This window comes from Coptis chinensis, chromosome 2 (genome assembly GCF_015680905.1).
Source record: "Coptis chinensis isolate HL-2020 chromosome 2, ASM1568090v1, whole genome shotgun sequence".
NCBI lineage: Eukaryota > Viridiplantae > Streptophyta > Magnoliopsida > Ranunculales > Ranunculaceae > Coptis > Coptis chinensis.
The window spans coordinates 101,343,721-101,361,218 of NC_141457.1; the positions used below are offsets into that span (position 1 = coordinate 101,343,721).

The window sequence follows — 17,498 nt, forward strand, 5'->3', positions numbered from 1 at the left end:
TTTGAAGATAATCTTGCCTTCGTTATCCAACACAACAGCATGAAAAACTTTACTTACACCCTTGCACTTAATGACTTTGCTGACCTTACTCACAAAGAGTTCAAGGCCTCCTGGTTGGGTCTCAAAATCCCAGCATTACACGTTCAAGCTTCTCCCAGTTCATCTGTTTCACTGGGAGGATCACGAAATGTTGGGAAACTTCCTTCTTGTATTGATTGGAGGAAGAAAGGAGCTGTAAGCCTGTAACACATGTAGATAGTCAAGCTAGTTGCGGTAAGTTAGATGTTGGTCACTTTCTAGAATTGTGAGTTTATGATGTTCGTTCTCTTCCTTTTCCTTCTGATAATATTATGTTCATTATTTGAAGCAGAATAAACGAGTTCTTGAAACTTGCTTCATTCCTGTGTTTATATAAGTGAGTGTAGGACAAGTGGATTAACGTTATACAACCAAGTTAGAATTCTTCATTTATAGATTGCTTATTGAGAATCTACTCCTTGGCAGGAGCGGATAGCCTACTCCTTGGCTTAGCTTGAGAGATGCCTGGTGGGCAGGCACAACTCCGTGGTGATCACTAGGACCACTCAAATTAAATTCTCTTTATTTATTTTTTTCTGTTTCAGGTGTTTCACGGGCTTTCTTAGCAATTGCATTGTCATCAAGTTCGATGTTTTATTTTTTATTTTTAAAACGTGTTTAAAACCTGTTAAATTGACAAGATTTCTGACCTGGTATCGGTTTATAACCCGAGTTTTTCAAAATATCGCGTTTTAAACTTAAAAAACGTATTTATTGCGAGATTGTGAAAATCTCACATTTAAAACTTATTATGTTTGGGTTTTTGTTGGGTTTTTTTTTCCTCGTTTGATCTAAAAGAAAAAGCAAAAAGATAACGGGTTTTTGAGTTTACCTTTTTGAAGAGTGCATTTTTTTATTGGTAACAGATTGACTTATTGAGACATCTTTATATATTCAATTCAGTTCCATTTTGCTTTGGACTATTAATATTTGGAAATTTTAAAGTTATTTGTAGTACTTGATTATGCCATTATGGTTGGTAATTAGTAGTATCTTATTTAGGATCATGTTTTAGTACTGAATCTAAAACTTATAGTAGTTGGATGAGTAATTGATAACTTGATACCTCTATGTATTTTAATTTTCTTTCATTTGTATTATTATTATTTTTATTTTCATTGCCAATTTTTTTTCCCACTCTTATATAAAATCAAATTAACTCCTTATCTATCGTATTTTTTATCATCATTTTTTACCATTTTTTCTTTACATATTATATGTTATAAATCCATTTTACCGTTTTAAACCTGTTTTTTATGCCCTGTGTTTTTTTACGTTTTTTCCCCGAGACGTTCCTTTTAAAACACAAACTAAGTTTTTTTCAAGTACATCGTTTTAAACTCGTACTGTACTTGGTGACAATGGCAATTAATGGGTGCAATTGAAGGCATAAACTTGTGAGTCTTCTGAACAAGAATTGCTTGTGTGAGGGACTAATATTCACATCTAGTAAATATCAAACACGTGTCTAGTACAAATGGAGCTACCACCTCCACCGCACACTCCTTCAGCTGGTTGCCAAATTGCACCCCGCACCCTCAGCTTGCTTCATAGCAACTCGCACAAAGAGTATAATCTCTTCAGAGATATCAACCTACCAGTTCGACTAAGATAACAATCTCCAGAAAATCCATACTTGCTCATCATGCAATAACGGATAGTAACGTATGCCACAGCTGTCACCATCGAGACCGGACCTTCATATGCGCACTCTATTACTCCACCACAACTCGCCATCATGGCTCATTAATTGACATCAAGTCCAGAACTTGACCTGACTCGGGAGAGGAAGCGCAGACAACTTGCCTATATAAAGAGAAGATGAACTACGTCTGACTTGATTCAGGTTTTGGCTAAAGAACTTGATACGTAGGCAGCTTGCATCTATTGCGAACTCAGTCAAACTCAAACCAAATCCCCACCCAATTTCCCTCCCATTCAAGACCCGTAAAGCCTACACTAATTCGAGCCTTTACAGCTTGACTGTGTGAAATCTGACAATAATGGTTGTAGTGGAGGACTCATGGATACCGCATTCCAATGGGATATAGAAAGTCATGGGATTGGCACCAAGGAGAATTATCCATATATCAAAATTTGGGCAAAGAACCCGTAATAAGAAGGTGAACTTTTTTAAAAAACTTAAAAGCGTTTGCACAAATCTTGCTTAATAAGATTTGTAAACCAAAGTTGAAATATTCTCTTTAGTTTGTCATTATTCTGACGGTTCAAACATACAGTTAAACAGAAAAGTTGTGACCATCGACGGCTACACTAGTGTGGCGGGGAAATGATGAGGAACAACTACAACAGTGTTGCATCACAACTCGATTTTAAGCAAAACCTCCAAATTTCTTGACATCAGATTCATCCGCCCACCTTTGAGTAGAACTGAAGTGATCTTTCACTAGCACCAGGGCTGAAAATATCGGTCGAAAAATCAATTTTTTGCCGATATTTATTGTTTTTTTAGCCTATCTACTTTGAAATATTTGAAATATCGGCTCTAAAAATTAAATTAATTTTAAACTAGATATAAAGATATATATCGGTGATATATTCCAACATATTCGATATATATCGTTTGACTTGGTTAGACAGTTTGACTTTTGACCGATATATATCGTTATATATCGGTGATATTTACGACATATCCTAATTTTTTGATTTTTTTGAATATTATTACTAAAATAGGCAAAAATGATATATCAATCTGATTTTTCAATTTTTTCGATATATATCGGTTTTGGGAGGGTCTGAAATATCTTCAAATCCCGAAACTTTCGGCCTTGGCTAGCACATATACCTGCACTCACCGATTGTGATGCATCTATAACTTCACAACGTCACATACTAAAATTGTTAGATCCATCAAATTTCTCCACATCAATTCTCGCATGATTGATATTCAAAGTCATAGGAGATTTCCCCTTAGACGTAGAAGTAGAAGTCATCTAAAATATTATAATAATCACGACTCTCATCTACAGTAGGACAATAGTGAAATATTATTATTGTATGTACCTCTTGGTCTCTTCGTCATTTTTTGTCTGATTTAATATAATTTTACCTTTATACCTTTGCATATTTACAAATTTAGTTATGTTTACTTTTTGGATTAGTCAACTATTTGGGATGAACTAACAGCATCATGTGCGGAGCCGCACATGCATCATGCTAGTAGGAGTAATGGTGGACTCCGTCGGCATACATTCTCTTGGGAATTTCAACAAACACTTGATAGTGACAAGAGAACCCAAGCACCAACAACCACAATAATCAACTAAGAAACCCACTTGAGAATTTCTTCAAACACTTGAACTCCTCTAATAACCACAAGTACAAACCCAAAGTAAAACATTGACTCTGATACCAATTTATTGTACAACGGAAGCGATAACAACTACAAATGGCGATAACAACAACAACTTGAGAGGAATGGTGAATCACAAACAATCAAAGGAAATAAAGTGTTAACTATGCAAGAGATAACCAACCAAGTAGTAGAGACACAAAGATTTAAGTGGTTTGGCTTATGCCTAATCCACAACCAAATGAGAATTTTCAAATTAAGATAATCAAATAATATTACACACTCACCTTGTTTAATAGAATACCCAAAGTCCCCTTTTAGAAGAACTTACAAATCTCTCGTCTATCTTAGGTTAAAACCCTAACTTTGTTTTTATAATGTAGCTGAAATTTCGAAAAAAATACAAAATTTTTACCCATTTCGGCATATGGCTGCCAAAGGCCCATTCGCCCATCATCCCAACAAAACTAAGGTGGGTTATGTCCGTCTGACAGTCTATCAATGCACATGCGACTCTTACTCAGTTTGGTGCAAAGGTCCCTTCCTCTCTCAATACGAGCACTCGGGCATTGTCACCAAATTCGGCGTTTTTTTAAAAAAAAACGCATTTAAAACCCGAGATATTGGCAAGGCGTCTGGTTCCAGTTTAAAACCCGGGTTTTTCAAAAAAACCCGTTTTAAACTTGAAAAACGTTTAAAACCCGAGATTTTGAAAATCTCCCGTTTAAAACTTTTTTTTTTTAATCTAAAAGAAAACACGAGAAGAAAAAGGAGTTTTGGAGTTTACCTTTTTGAATAGTGAGCGTTAGATTGACTTATTGAGACAGTTCTATTTTGCTTTGGACTATTAATAATTAATTGGAAATTTTAAAGTTATTAACTTATTTGTATAATTTAATTATGCCATTATGGTTGGTAATTAGTAGTATCTTATTTAGAGTTGTGTTTTGGTACTGAATCTAAAACTTCTAGTATTTGGATGAGTAATGATAATTTGATACTTTCATGTATTTGAATTTTCTTTCATTTGTATTATTTTTATTTTTATTTTATGTGTCTATTCTTTTTTCCACTCTTATAAAAAATCAAACTCCTTATATATTATATTCTTTATCATCGGTTTTTACCGTTTCTTTTACGTATTATACGTTTTAAACCCGTTTTTTATGCCCCACGTTTTTTACGCTTTTTTTTCCGTTTTTTTCTCGAGACGTTTCGTTTAAAACACGAACTAAGTTTTTTTCAAGTACACCGTTTTAAACCCGTACCGTACTTGGTGACAATGCATAGAGGCAACTTTCTTTGCTGCATTCGAGAGTCAAGACTGGTTGTATACTTGTATAATTAAAGTGGAATACACTCTGATGATTGACTTACTAGGATCCTAGAAGCATCAAAGCACACGTTTTAAAAACTGGTACCAGCTGGTGTGGTTTACTAACAAGATACCAAGACATGCCTTCATCACTTGGTTAGCATTAAAGGGTGGTCTAAAAACAACGAGCAAACTGAAGGAGCAGAAAATAGTCACCACAGATCTCTGTGTGCTATGCTGGAGACACAAGGAAACAGAGGATCACCTATTTTTTGAATGTAACTTTGCGCAGTACATATGGGCTAAACTGTTAAGGTACGCTGGCTATAACAAACAACGGCATAGCAACTGGCAACTGGAAATAGCATGGGTGGTACAGCTAAGTGCAGGAAAGGGTTGGGAAACAGGATGCTATCAAACTATTGCTGAATGGGTTTGTGTATTGGGTGTGGTTGGAGAGAAATTCAAGATTTTTTAAGAACAAACACAACAGCGCAGACTACATTATTCAACGAGTACTACAAGATGTAAAGACAAAGCTTCACTCTCTGAGCCTGAAGATGGAACAAGGAGCAGAACTACAAGACTTTGTGTCAAGATGGAATGTCAATGTTAAGGTGATAACAAGAGAAACTAAGACATGTAAGTGGGAAACAGCAGGAAGAGGGGTGTTCATTCTAAACACTGATGGAACACTTCAAGGGGAGGAAGGAGGATGGGCTGCTGCCATAAGAGATGACAATGGGGCAGTAATAGCAGCGGCACATGGAAAGTCTCACTATCACAGTATTGCTATGATCGAACTGCAGGCAGTGGAACAATGTATGAAACTGGCACAGAAGCATAATGTGACACGGCTAGCAGCACAAACAGACTCCAGCAATGTGGTATCCTTCATGCAGAGTGGAGGAAAGCACCCATGGGTAGCAAACAAGACCATGAGAAGCATTGAAGGAATGAAGGGACAAATGGAGTATTTTACTATATGCCACATTTTCAGAGAAGCTAATAGGTTAGCAGATTTGTTAGCTTCACATATTCCAAATGTAAACTGGTTAGAAATAGAGCCTAGTTCTTTTTCTGAGGAACTCAGGAGGATTGTAACTGATGATGCATTAGGGAAAGAGTATGTGAGAGTGTAACAAGCTTAGTTCTTTTAAATTCAATAAAAAGGGGTAGGGGACCTCTATAAAAACCTCGCTTACCCACCAAAAAAAAATAATTATCATAGCATTTTTCCACAGCACTGACTCGACTTCCACCTTCAGACCATTTCTGCAAAATGGACTCCAATAGAATTAATTAAATCTCAAGTCAAGCTGGTTAATGTATCACAAATCACAAGATTTAGCCGAGAACAATAAATTAGATAAAGAGATCCCACTTAAATTCTAACATCCCATCAATATTACTCTTCATGTGTAAGAGTGATGATTTACCAAAAAAAAAATACAAAAGGCGAAGACGTTAAGAGTGTGCATAACAATAAATTAGATAAAGAGATCCCACTTAAATTCTAACATCCTATCAATATTACTCTTCATGTGTAAGAGTGATGATTTACCAAAAAAAAAGTACAAAAGGCGAAGACGTTAAGAGTGTGCATTTCCTCCTGCGCCTGACTAACTATAAAGCATATACACTTTCAGTCGTGTTGGCAAAAACAGGAAGACTCATGTTAGTGGCACACCGTGGGCAAGAATAATTTCATCTTATACATGCTCGTCAGTTAAACTTCCACACTAATAATAATAAAATAAGATTGATAGATTGATTACAAAATGCATATTTAAACACCAAAATCTGCCTCGCTTTAATCCCATTGCCAACAAGAACTCCATCGAATTAATCCAGTAAGAAAAGACTGATATTCTAACGCAGAGTTTCTCAAATGAGTTCATTTAGTTATATTCTTCTTTATCTCATTGTTCTTATCAATCTGTCTTTCTGTTCTTTGGCTACTGATCAACTCTTTAACACTTGGTGTGATCAACATGGAAAGAGATACTCATCAGAGAAAGAGAAGCTCTTCAGACAAAGTGTGTTTGAAGACAATCTTGCCTACGTTATCCAACACAACAGCTTGAAATTTTTTACTTACACACTTGCTTTGAATGACTTTGCCGATCTTACTCATCAAGAGTTCAAGGACTCCTGGCTGGGTCTCAAAATCCCTGCATTAGACGGTAAGTCTCTTCACAAACCAGCGTTTTCGCTAGAAGGTTCACGCAAAATAGGTAAAATTCCGCGTTCAATAGATTGGAGGAAGAATGGAGCTGTCTCTTCTGTAAGAAATCAAGCTAGTTGTGGTAAGTGTTGTTAGGAATATACAACTTAATTGTACTTACTCTTTACCAATTACCAAACTATACAAACTTTTTGTCACGTTTGATTACTTTCTTAAACTCTTTATTTACAGTATAATCTTGTTAAATTGATACACGATAAATTAATTGTCACGTTTATATAATATATTTTGTCAATCTTGACTTTGGTTCATGTACTTAGTTAATAATTTGACTAAAAATTGTAAGATAATAAAATTTAAAAGTTTTGTTCTTAGGTTCTATATGCCGATATATTTCATGAATCATATGATACCAAATATGATGTGGTGTTGTAAGTTATAGAATAGTTTGTGTTTAATTAGTTGAAGTTGATTAAAAACTTCATTACCATATACCAAAGATCATATTATATCACTCTGATTTATATTTTATTCATATTAATAGAACAATTTTTTTTTTTTTTTTTTTTTCAAATAGAATATCAATAGAACAATTTGTTCTTTTGAACTATATTTTTCATATGATGTTGTAGGAACCCACACAAGACACTAACTTGTGTAAAACGTACTTTTCATTTTGCTATTACTTTCTAACAAAATATAAATATATTTACATAGAGAAATTGTGAGGGCCTCAGTAGGGCTTGAGGGCCTATTTATACCCCGAACTAAGTATTTTACCCTAATTGACTAAAAAACAAAAGTTGGTTACCTCAATTGAATTTTCGGGATAGTTTCATTTACCTTTCCGGGTATTTTTTCCTTACTGTTTTAGGTGCTTCATGGGCTTTCTCAGCCGTAGGTGCAATTGAAGGCATACATAAGATAGTCACAGGGTCTCTTGTGAGTCTCTCTGAACAAGAGTTGCTTGACTGTGAGAAATCTTTCAATAGTGGATGTAGTGGAGGACTCACGGACACTGCGTTCCAATGGACTATAGAAAGTCAGGGGATTGGCACAAAAGAGGATTATCCTTATCAAGCAGGGGAAAGAGCCTGTAATAAGAAGGTAATTCTTTAGTTTCCGACATTTCTGCATTTGCACCAAATCCACCAATTTTGCATGATATCTTTTTTATCAAACCGCAACGTGTTCATATGTTTACTCTATCCTTATCGGTTTAATGTGTTGTACTGCAGTCAAAACGAAATGTTGTGACTATTGACGGATACCGTAGTGTGCCACGAAATGATGAGGAACAGCTACTCGAGGCTGTTGCATCACAACCAGTGAGTGCAGGCATATGTGCTAGTGAAAGATCACATCAGTTTTACTCAAAGGTGCGCAGATTGTAACAATGTTTTAAAAGGCGTTTGAGTCGTACGCCTCGAGGCGAGGCGTACCTAAAGTGCCAGGCGCTTTTACACTGGAAACAGCGTATGCTTCAATGTGTGAGGTGTTCCTGAAGCGCTGAGGCGTTCCTGAAGCGTACGCCTCCATTGCAAAATAATTTGTCCACATTACTATAATATTTAGAATATTGTTTTTTCATTAAAAAGAACACATCAAACTTTAAGTATTATTAAGTGACCAATCTAACCAATTTTTTGAAAATTTCCAAGTGTTTCAATTGTTGATCTTTTTGTATTTATAATCTTTTTGGTTCTTGTCTTGTAAAAAAGGCTAGGAGTGTAGATATATACTCTTAACCATATTAAATTATGAGTAATATCTCAACTTTATACAAAATTGTTTTCTGTAATTGGGTATCAGTTAGTGTACTTCGTTTTATTGTTTTTTATTGTTTTACTTTTAATTATGCAACTTGGTTCTTTATATATATGTATCTACATAATAGCTAGCAATTTTTCAGAATTAAAAAAATGTCTTGCTTGAGGCTTACGCCTTACGCCCTTCCGCTTTGAGGCTTACTCCTTGCGTCAAGGGCTCGCCAAAAGCCTCCCCGGGGAGTTTTAAAACATTGGATTGTAATATAATGTCCATAATACTGCAGATTTCACTCAAAATCAGAGTTGTGATTGATGTCATTGTTTTGTTTGGCAGGGGATATTCAGTGGACCATGTTCAACGTCTTTAAATCATGCTGTGTTGATTGTGGGTTATGGTTCAGTAAATGGGGTTGATTACTGGATAGTGAAGAACTCATGGGGAACAAATTGGGGAATAAATGGCTATATGCAAATACAACGCGACAGTGGATATCCGGAGGGTGTCTGTGGTATAAACATATTGGCTTCATACCCAATAAAAACTGGTTCAGAAGAAACTCCCTCCCCAGATAGGTTAGTTCAGAGATGCGGTCTTCTTGATCACTGCAACGCAGATCAAACCTGCTGCTGCGCTAAGCGTCTTATTGTATGCTTGGTATGGAGTTGTTGCAACCAGAAAAATGGTGTATGCTGTAACGACAATAAACATTGTTGCCCAGAAGGAAATCACTGCTTACCAAATAATAGAATATGCCACCAGGTATGCATGCACTTTTTCTGTTAGCCTTTGATTCCACTATTGTGGAAAGTTGGTTATTACTCACGAATTTCTCCCTTGTTATGATATAGTCATTAGTAAATTAGTAGATATATGCGTTTTGCTAAAGACATCGAATGTTGTTTCCTTCTTCCTTTTTTCCAGGATCTTCAAAATAACACAACAATGACAAAGTTGACACAGAGTTCCTTTTGGAAATTCGGCTAGAACACTGTTTTGGAGGCTTGCAATGTGTGTAGTGTTAAGTATTTTGGAGCCTGATCGCATAGTGGGATTTCCAAATTGGTTTTGGGAACCAATTACTTGGTTCTCCTCACGTCCTTGAAGCCTATAAATACCCCACGGGTATGGCTAATTAAATATTGCTTATGAGAGAGAAACTAGTGAGTGCATGGATCGCCAGTATCGGTGTGTGCGCTACAGACCTACAGTGCATAGATTGCGAATTGTGAGTCCATTGTGTAATTGTGAGAAATAGATTTGGTGTTTGTGTGTGGCTTCTTGACATTGTAATTCGCACTTTCATATTAGTGGATATACATATTACATCCTAGACATAGTCATATTCTCTCAAAATATCTCAACGAAGAACAGGTTCAGGACAATATATGAACTACAATGTCCAATTATCCCATGCACAATCTCAGAGTAGTCACTATACGTAATAATTTACCTACAATGACAAAAGGGTAATAATAAGCAACTTTTATTTGTATCGATGTATATACAATTATACATCCAAGTTCTAACCGCTCGCACTTGAGGAAGAAGAATTTCATCTCTTGCCAACTGCTTGTTAGTTACAAATTCCAGTTGTAAGTCACAAAATGGTGTTTATTACTAAGATGATTGATACATTACGAAATGCATATCCAAACACAAAAAGCTATATACCTTGCCTTAATCCCATTGCTAGTAGGCCACTCGGGCTAGATTAAGAGCAACTGCGCGCTTATATTTCCAGAATTCTTTCAAATGAGTTCATTTGCATGTTTTCTTATTTTTCTTTTCGTTCTTATTATTAATCTGTCTTTCTCTTCTTTGACTACTGATCTCTTTAACAATTGGTGTGGTCAACATGGAAAGAGATACTCTTCGGACAAAGAGAACCTCTTCCGACAAAAAATATTTGAAGATAATCTTGCCTTCGTTATCCAACACAACAGCATGAAAAACTTTACTTACACCCTTGCACTTAATGACTTTGCTGACCTTACTCACAAAGAGTTCAAGGCCTCCTGGTTGGGTCTCAAAATCCCTGCATTACACGTTCAAGCTTCTCCCAGTTCATCTGTTTCACTGGGAGGATCACGAAATGTTGGGAAACTTCCTTCTTGTATTGATTGGAGGAAGAAAGGAGCTGTAAGCCTGTAACACATGTAGATAGTCAAGCTAGTTGCGGTAAGTTAGATGTTGGTCACTTTCTAGAATTGTGAGTTTATGATGTTCGTTCTCTTCCTTTTCCTTTTGATAATATTATGTTCATTATTTGAAGCAGAATAAACGAGTTCTTGAAACTTGCTTCATTCCTGTGTTTATATAAGTGAGTGTAGGACAAGTGGATTAACGTTATACAACCAAGTTAGAATTCTTCATTTATAGATTGCTTATTGAGAATCTACTCCTTGGCAGGAGCCGATAGCCTACTCCTTGGCTTACCTTGAGAGATGCCTGGTGGGCAGGCACAACTCCGTGGTGATCACTAGGACCACTCAAATTAAATTCTCTTTATTTATTTTTTTCTGTTTCAAGTGTTTCACGGGCTTTCTTAGCAATTGCATTGTCATCAAGTTCGATGTTTTATTTTAAAAAAAACGTGTTTAAACCCTGTTAAATTGACAAGATTTCTGACCTGGTATCGGTTTATAACCTGAGTTTTTCAAAATATTGCGTTTTAAACTTAAAAAACGAATTTATAGCGAGATTATGAAAATCTCACATTTAAAACTTATTATGTTTGGGTTTTTGTTGGGTTTTTTTTTTTCCTCATTTGATCTAAAAGAAAAAGCAAAAAGATAACGGGTTTTTGAGTTTACCTTTTTGAAGAGTGCATTTTTTTATTGGTAACAGATTGACTTATTGAGACATCTTTATATATTCAATTCAGTTCCATTTTGCTTTAGACTATTAATATTTGGAAATTTTAAAGTTATTTGTAGTACTTGATTATGCCATTATGGTTGGTAATTAGTAGTATCTTATTTAGGATCGTGTTTTAGTACTGAATCTAAAACTTATAGTAGTTGGATGAGTAATTGATAACTTGATACTTCTATGTATTTTAATTTTCTTTCATTTGTATTATTATTATTTTTATTTTCATTGCCCATTTTTTTCCCCACTCTTATATAAAATCAAATTAACTCCTTATCTATCGTATTTTTTATCATCATTTTTTACCATTTTTTCTTTACATATTATATGTTATAAATCCATTTTACCGTTTTAAACCTGTTTTTTATGCCCTGTGTTTTTTTACGTTTTTTTCCCGAGACGTTCCTTTTAAAAGACAAACTAAGTTTTTTTCAAGTACATCGTTTTAAACTCGTACTGTACTTGGTGACAATGGCAATTAATGGGTGCAATTGAAAGCATAAATAAGATAGTCACAAGATCTCTTGTGAGTCTTCTGAACAAGAATTGCTTGTGTGAGGGACTAATATTCACATCTAGTAAATATCAAACATGTGTCTAGTACAAATGGAGCTACCACCTCCACCGCACACTCCTTCAGGTTGCCAAATTGCACCCCGCACCCTCAGCTTGCTTCATAGCAACTCGCACAAAGAGTACAATCTCTTCAGAGAGATCAACCTACCAGTTCGACTAAGATAACAATCTCCAGAAGATCCATACTTGCTCATGCAATAACGGATAGTAACGTATGCCACAACTGTCACCCTCGAGACCGGACCTTCAGATGCGCACTCTATTACTCCACCACAACTCGCCATCATGGCTCATTAATTGACATCAAGTCCAGAACTTGACCTGACTCGGGAGAGGAAGCGCGGACAACTTGCCTATATAAAGAGAAGATGAACTACGTCTGACTTGATTCAGGTTTTGGCTAAAGAACTTGATACGTAGGCAACTTGCATCTATTGCGAACTCAGTCAAACTCAAACCAAATCCCCACCCAATTTCCCTCCCATTCAAGACCCGTAAAGCCTACACTAATTCGAGCCTTTACAGCTTGACTGTGTGAAATCTGACAATAATGGTTGTAGTGGAGGACTCATGGATACCGCATTCCAATGGGCTATAGAAAGTCATGGGATTGGCACCAAGGAGAATTATCCATGTATCAAGCTGGGCAAAGAACCTATAATAAGAAGGTGAACTTTTTTAAAAAACTTAAGCGTTTGCACAAATCTTGCTTAATAAGATTTGTAAACCAAAGTTGAAATATTCTCTTTAGTTTGTCATTATTCTGACGGTTCAAACATACAGTTAAACAGAAAAGTTGTGACCATCGACGGCTACACTAGTGTGGCAGGAAATAATGAGGAACAACTACAACATGCTGTTGCATCACAATCGGTGAGTGCAGGTATATGTGCTAGTCAAGGCTGAAAGTTTCGGGATTTGAAGATATTTCAGACCCTCTCAAAACCGATATATATCGGAAAAATTGAAAAATCAGATTGATATATCATTTTTGCCTATTTTAGTAATAATATTCAAAAAAATCAAAAAATTAGGATATGTCGTAAATATCACCGATATATAACAATATATATCGGGATATGTCGGTCAAAAGTCAAACTGTCTAACCAAGTCAAACGATATATATCAAATATATTGGAATATATCACCGATATATATCTTTATATCCGGTTTAAAATTAATTTAATTTTCAGAGCCGATATTTCAAATATTTCAAAGTAGGTAGGCTAAAAGAACAATAAATATCGGCAAAAATTTGATTTTTCAACCGATATTTTCAGCCCTGGTGCTAGTGAAAGATCACTTCAATTCTACTCAAAGGTGAGCAGATGAATACAGTATCAAGAAAGCTGGAGGTTTTGCTTAAAATCAGAGTTGTGATGCAACAGCCTGTTGTAGTTGTTCCTCATCATTTCCTGCCACACTAGTGTAGCCGTCGATGGTCACAACTTTAACTGGAAGTTTGAACCGTTAGAATAATGACAAACCAAAGAGAATATTTCAACTTTGATTTACAAATCTTATTATTTTATTATTAAGCAAGATTTGTGCAAACCCTTAAGTTTTTCGGGATTTCAGAATTACTAGAATTTCGGAAATCTGAAAAACTGAAATTCATAATATTTCGACCCAGGTTATATTTTGATTTCGAATAATTTCAGAATCATCAATATTTCAATACTACGTAGTTTTTTCCGTTTTTTTTTAAACCGAAATATTTGATGGAATTCTGACCCACGGAATCATAAACACTGGATTGATGTCATTGTTTGCTTAACAGGGAATATTCAGCGGCCCCTGTTCAACTTCTTTAGATTACGCCGTACTGATAGTGGGATTATTGGATTGTGAAGAACTCATGTAGATCATGCCGTATTGATAGTGGGATTATTGGATTGTGAAGAACAGTGGCTATCAAGACTGCGTCTGCGGCATAAATATTTTGGCTTCATACCCAACTAAAAAGAGTTTCATACCCAATTAAAAAGAGTAATCCCTGGCGACCAAAGCCTGTTCAGCCCAAAGAGTAATCCCTCTATACATCTTAAAATTCACCTAACATGATCTCCCCCTTCTATAAAGGAAAAGATACATCTGTTTTTATCTGGAATCAATATCGATTCCAGATATGTGGTTTTTATTTTCATGATTGTAATTTTATCAAGTAAATTGCCACATTGGTTATATCCAGCGATGGAAGGGAATTACATAGAAACGACATTCGCAATCAGTATGAAAAAACCAAAGAAACACTCACAGAAGAAGCTTATTCAAATTTCTAATCGCCTTTAAAGTTTATTTTTAATCAAGATTTCCAAATTATCAAGTTAGCATATCAAGTCTATAAAGAGAGATACAAGTGGCACCAGAAAAGCAAAGTTCAAGTGTATAAAAAAGGAGACACTAAAATAAGGCAAAATCAAATTACACAAGTCATAATGTACAAACTTATAAATTTTGCTTACTTTGACCATATGCATCCAAATATCTCCTCCATTCCATTCATCACTCTTGTATTTCGGTATCAAGACGATGGAAATACATCTTTAACCGCAGACGCAGCAGTCAAATAATTAAGTGTATTCCTCAAAGTCTCCTTTTCTCTCTTCAACCTCGCCGCACTATCCTCCAATTCCAACAAAGCTTGTTGCTCCCTCGGCGCCCCTTCAAACGTACTCCCTACAAAGAAGGAAAACGGAGTAGGAAACAAATTCTTCCTCAAATCTTGAGCTTCTTTCTCCCCCTTCCCATTCAATCTATTCGACAATCTAATAACATCCTTCATATACGTCTCCACATCACTCGCCAATGTCTCTAAATCCTCCTCCCCATTATCCGCAGGCTTATCTTCTAACCAAGTCACACTGGCAACTAAATAAGGCTTAGTTCTAACAATATTAGTAACTCGAAACCGTTCTTGCCCTTTACATATAAGAAAGAACCGATCATCCACTAAACGCTCGTGTTTCACGACTTCGCCAACGCAGCCAACGTCGGCTGTACCAGTAGTTGTGTCTGAGTATATGATACCGAATCGAAGATCGGTCTGAAGGAGTGTGTGCATCATCATTCGATAACGAAACTCAAATATTTGTAATGGGAGAATTGTGCCGGGGAAGAGGACTAGTGGGAGTGGGAATAAGGGGAGTTCTATTGTGTCGTCGGATTGAGGAGGTGGGCCAGATTTGTGGTGTTTTTCTGGGAATGAAGACGCGGCACAACGGAGGAGATTGGGTCTTTTTTTGATATAGTGGTGGGGTGGGGTTAAGGTTGTGGGTGTGATTGTTGTGGTTCTGGGGTTTAAGGAAGAGATGAAAATAGGGGTGGTACTAGGAGAGTGTAAGATCTGTGGTAGGAGAGACATTTTTAGGAGAGAGTGGGAGTGAAGAGGGTGTGTGATTACTGATTAGGGAGTGAGGAGAAGTGGGATAGTTTGAAAACATTCCATTTGAGTGTTGGTGTGGGTTTCTTTTGTGGTGGCTAAATCTGGTGGTTTTAAGAGAGTTGGGCAAGAGATTGTGGATAGTGGAGAGATTGTCAGAGGAGAGTGGAGTAGAGGTTACCACGTGGTAAGTTGTTTTTGGATTGTGGGGTATGCTTATAAGCAACCGGAGTTGCCCAGTGCAATTTTTTTTTTTTTTTTTTTTTTTTTTTTTTTTTTTTAATGGAAACGTTTTTTTGTTTTGGGCTTTTCACAAAAGAGAACTATATAAACTCCCAATTCCCAGAGTCACGATTAGCAACCGAAGTCCAAAACTGAGAGCATCTTTAATCTTTAATGGTTAGATCTCTTGAACACCAAACCAAACACCAATTTTTCAGTGGTGAATTTGAAGGCATTTTTAAGAATTTGGTGTTTTTCATCTTTAATGGTGAGACTCCTTAGATACCAAACTAAAACAACACCAAACCAAATACCAAATCGGCTGGAATTTGGTGTTTATTTTGGTGCTGAACCAAATGTACGATGCGGTGTTCGAAACACTGTGTGGGCAAAAACACTTTCTCATTTCTGAAAAAAAACAAGCTTTTATTGTAGGTTTTTCTCTCGCGGTGTTCCGAAAGCAGCGGCTGTGTTGGGCTTTATTTGGCGCGGTTTTGGAAACACCGCGACATACATTTGGCGCTCACTCTTTGATGTTTCCACTAAAGTTATTTTGTTTGGTGTTCATTTGCTAAAAAAAAATTGGTGTTTTTCATATCTTACCATTAAAAATGTTCTGATTATGTTATCTTAAATCAACTAAGTTAGAACATCTTTAATGGTGAGACCAAATGAATATCAAACACCAAATTCTTGAAAATTTGATAAAAATCATCTTCAGTGGTAAGACAAAAAAAAAACATCGAAAAAACACCAAATCGGTTTCAATTTGGTGTTTGTTTTGGTGTTGTATCAAATGTACGTTGCAATTTAGCTAAAACCGCGTAGTTTTTCGAATACTATGTGGACTTTTACTGAATTATGGACTCTTACGGCGCGGTTTTCTGAATGCAGCGTGTGGGCAACATGAGCTTTAGACTAAATTGTAGGCTTTTTGGTGCGGTGTTTCGAAAGTTGCATTGGCTATTCTGATGCAATTTATCCAAAACAGCGTAGTTTGGTATCAAATTTTTGATGTCTAGGCTAAAATTGTTTGTTGTTTATTTGGTTTTGTATTTGATTGGTAAAAAAATTTGGTGTTTTTCAGGTCTTACCACTAAATATGCTCTAAGAAAATGAACATTGATTTTAATACTCCGATTAGAAAACCACCGAAAACTTCGAGCAAAATGAAGCTCAACTAAGCCCCACACAAACACCACTATGCTTTGGTAACTTAATGAGCTAATTTTGGTCCACCCATCTAGCTCAAACGTCCGTAGTAATAGCCTCTGCTGCCATGTACCAACCCTAGATACAATGACGAGTTTTGGGATAGTTATGGACTTATATGGTTAGAAAAAGGCTTGGAATGACAGTTTTCAGTTCGAGCTGCACCCTTGCAACCGTTTAGTGCGTTGATTGTAAACATTTGTTATGACTTATGACTACGGAAGTTATCTATTTGGCACGTGGAAATCGACTTGTGGAGTTTTGTGGGGTAAGCTAAGAGTTCAGAAGATAAGGTATTATGTCTTGCGAGCAGACTGCAGAGGTGACTTTATGATGGCGACCAATTATGAGCTCACATTGAATAAAATTCAATTGGGCTTCTTTAATAGATAGTTTAATAGACTCAAATTTCAAAAGTACATCAGTGTTTAGTACTGGCTCTCCACGATGTCTAATAGTCAGCTGCACTCGCCTTATGGCCATAAGTCCATAACCATTATCTACGTCCAACCTCTGATTTGGCGAAGAATTGCTACTTATTTGTACCTATTTGTAGCAGTGATCCTCGTCT

At 36.1% G+C, this 17,498-nt stretch overlaps 2 protein-coding genes across 3 annotated transcripts; both read left to right on the forward strand.

Annotated features, from left to right (window-relative positions):
• The first annotated feature begins 6,365 nt into the window (after positions 1 to 6,365).
• On the forward strand, positions 6,366 to 9,994 carry LOC147519685 (cysteine protease XCP1-like). Of its 2 annotated transcripts, none has more exons than XM_086591242.1 (5): positions 6,366 to 7,015; positions 7,769 to 8,001; positions 8,133 to 8,273; positions 8,998 to 9,423; positions 9,586 to 9,994. In XM_086591242.1, the coding sequence occupies exons 1-5, from the start codon at positions 6,598 to 6,600 to the stop codon at positions 9,646 to 9,648; spliced, it is 1,281 nt and encodes a 426-aa protein (XP_086447368.1). In that variant the 5' UTR covers positions 6,366 to 6,597; the 3' UTR covers positions 9,649 to 9,994. The 2 variants fall into 2 exon arrangements, with proteins under 2 accessions (XP_086447368.1, XP_086447369.1); XM_086591243.1 differs by having other exon boundaries at positions 6,489 to 7,015; positions 7,790 to 8,001.
• A 614-nt stretch (positions 9,995 to 10,608) lies between these two features.
• LOC147519686 (thiol protease SEN102-like) lies at positions 10,609 to 13,962 on the forward strand. Its single transcript, XM_086594172.1, has 4 exons — positions 10,609 to 10,803; positions 12,672 to 12,779; positions 12,895 to 12,994; positions 13,892 to 13,962. The coding sequence occupies exons 1-4, from the start codon at positions 10,609 to 10,611 to the stop codon at positions 13,960 to 13,962; spliced, it is 474 nt and encodes a 157-aa protein (XP_086450298.1).
• Positions 13,963 to 17,498: the final 3,536 nt, after the last annotated feature.

Bases quoted from the DNA above. Each gene is read 5' to 3' on its own strand.
- LOC147519686 (XM_086594172.1), top strand. From the start codon at position 10,609: ATGAAAAACTTTACTTACACCCTTGCACTTAATGACTTTGCTGACCTT. The intron at 10,804-12,671 runs GTAAGCCTGTAA...TAATGGTTGTAG, and splicing joins ATTGGAGGAAGAAAGGAGCT to TGGAGGACTCATGGATACCG. The intron at 12,995-13,891 runs GTATATGTGCTA...TTTGCTTAACAG, and splicing joins ATCACAATCGGTGAGTGCAG to GGAATATTCAGCGGCCCCTG.
- LOC147519685 (XM_086591242.1), top strand. From the start codon at position 6,598: ATGAGTTCATTTAGTTATATTCTTCTTTATCTCATTGTTCTTATCAAT. The intron at 7,016-7,768 runs GTAAGTGTTGTT...TTACTGTTTTAG, and splicing joins AAGAAATCAAGCTAGTTGTG to GTGCTTCATGGGCTTTCTCA. The intron at 8,274-8,997 runs GTGCGCAGATTG...TTTGTTTGGCAG, and splicing joins CACATCAGTTTTACTCAAAG to GGGATATTCAGTGGACCATG.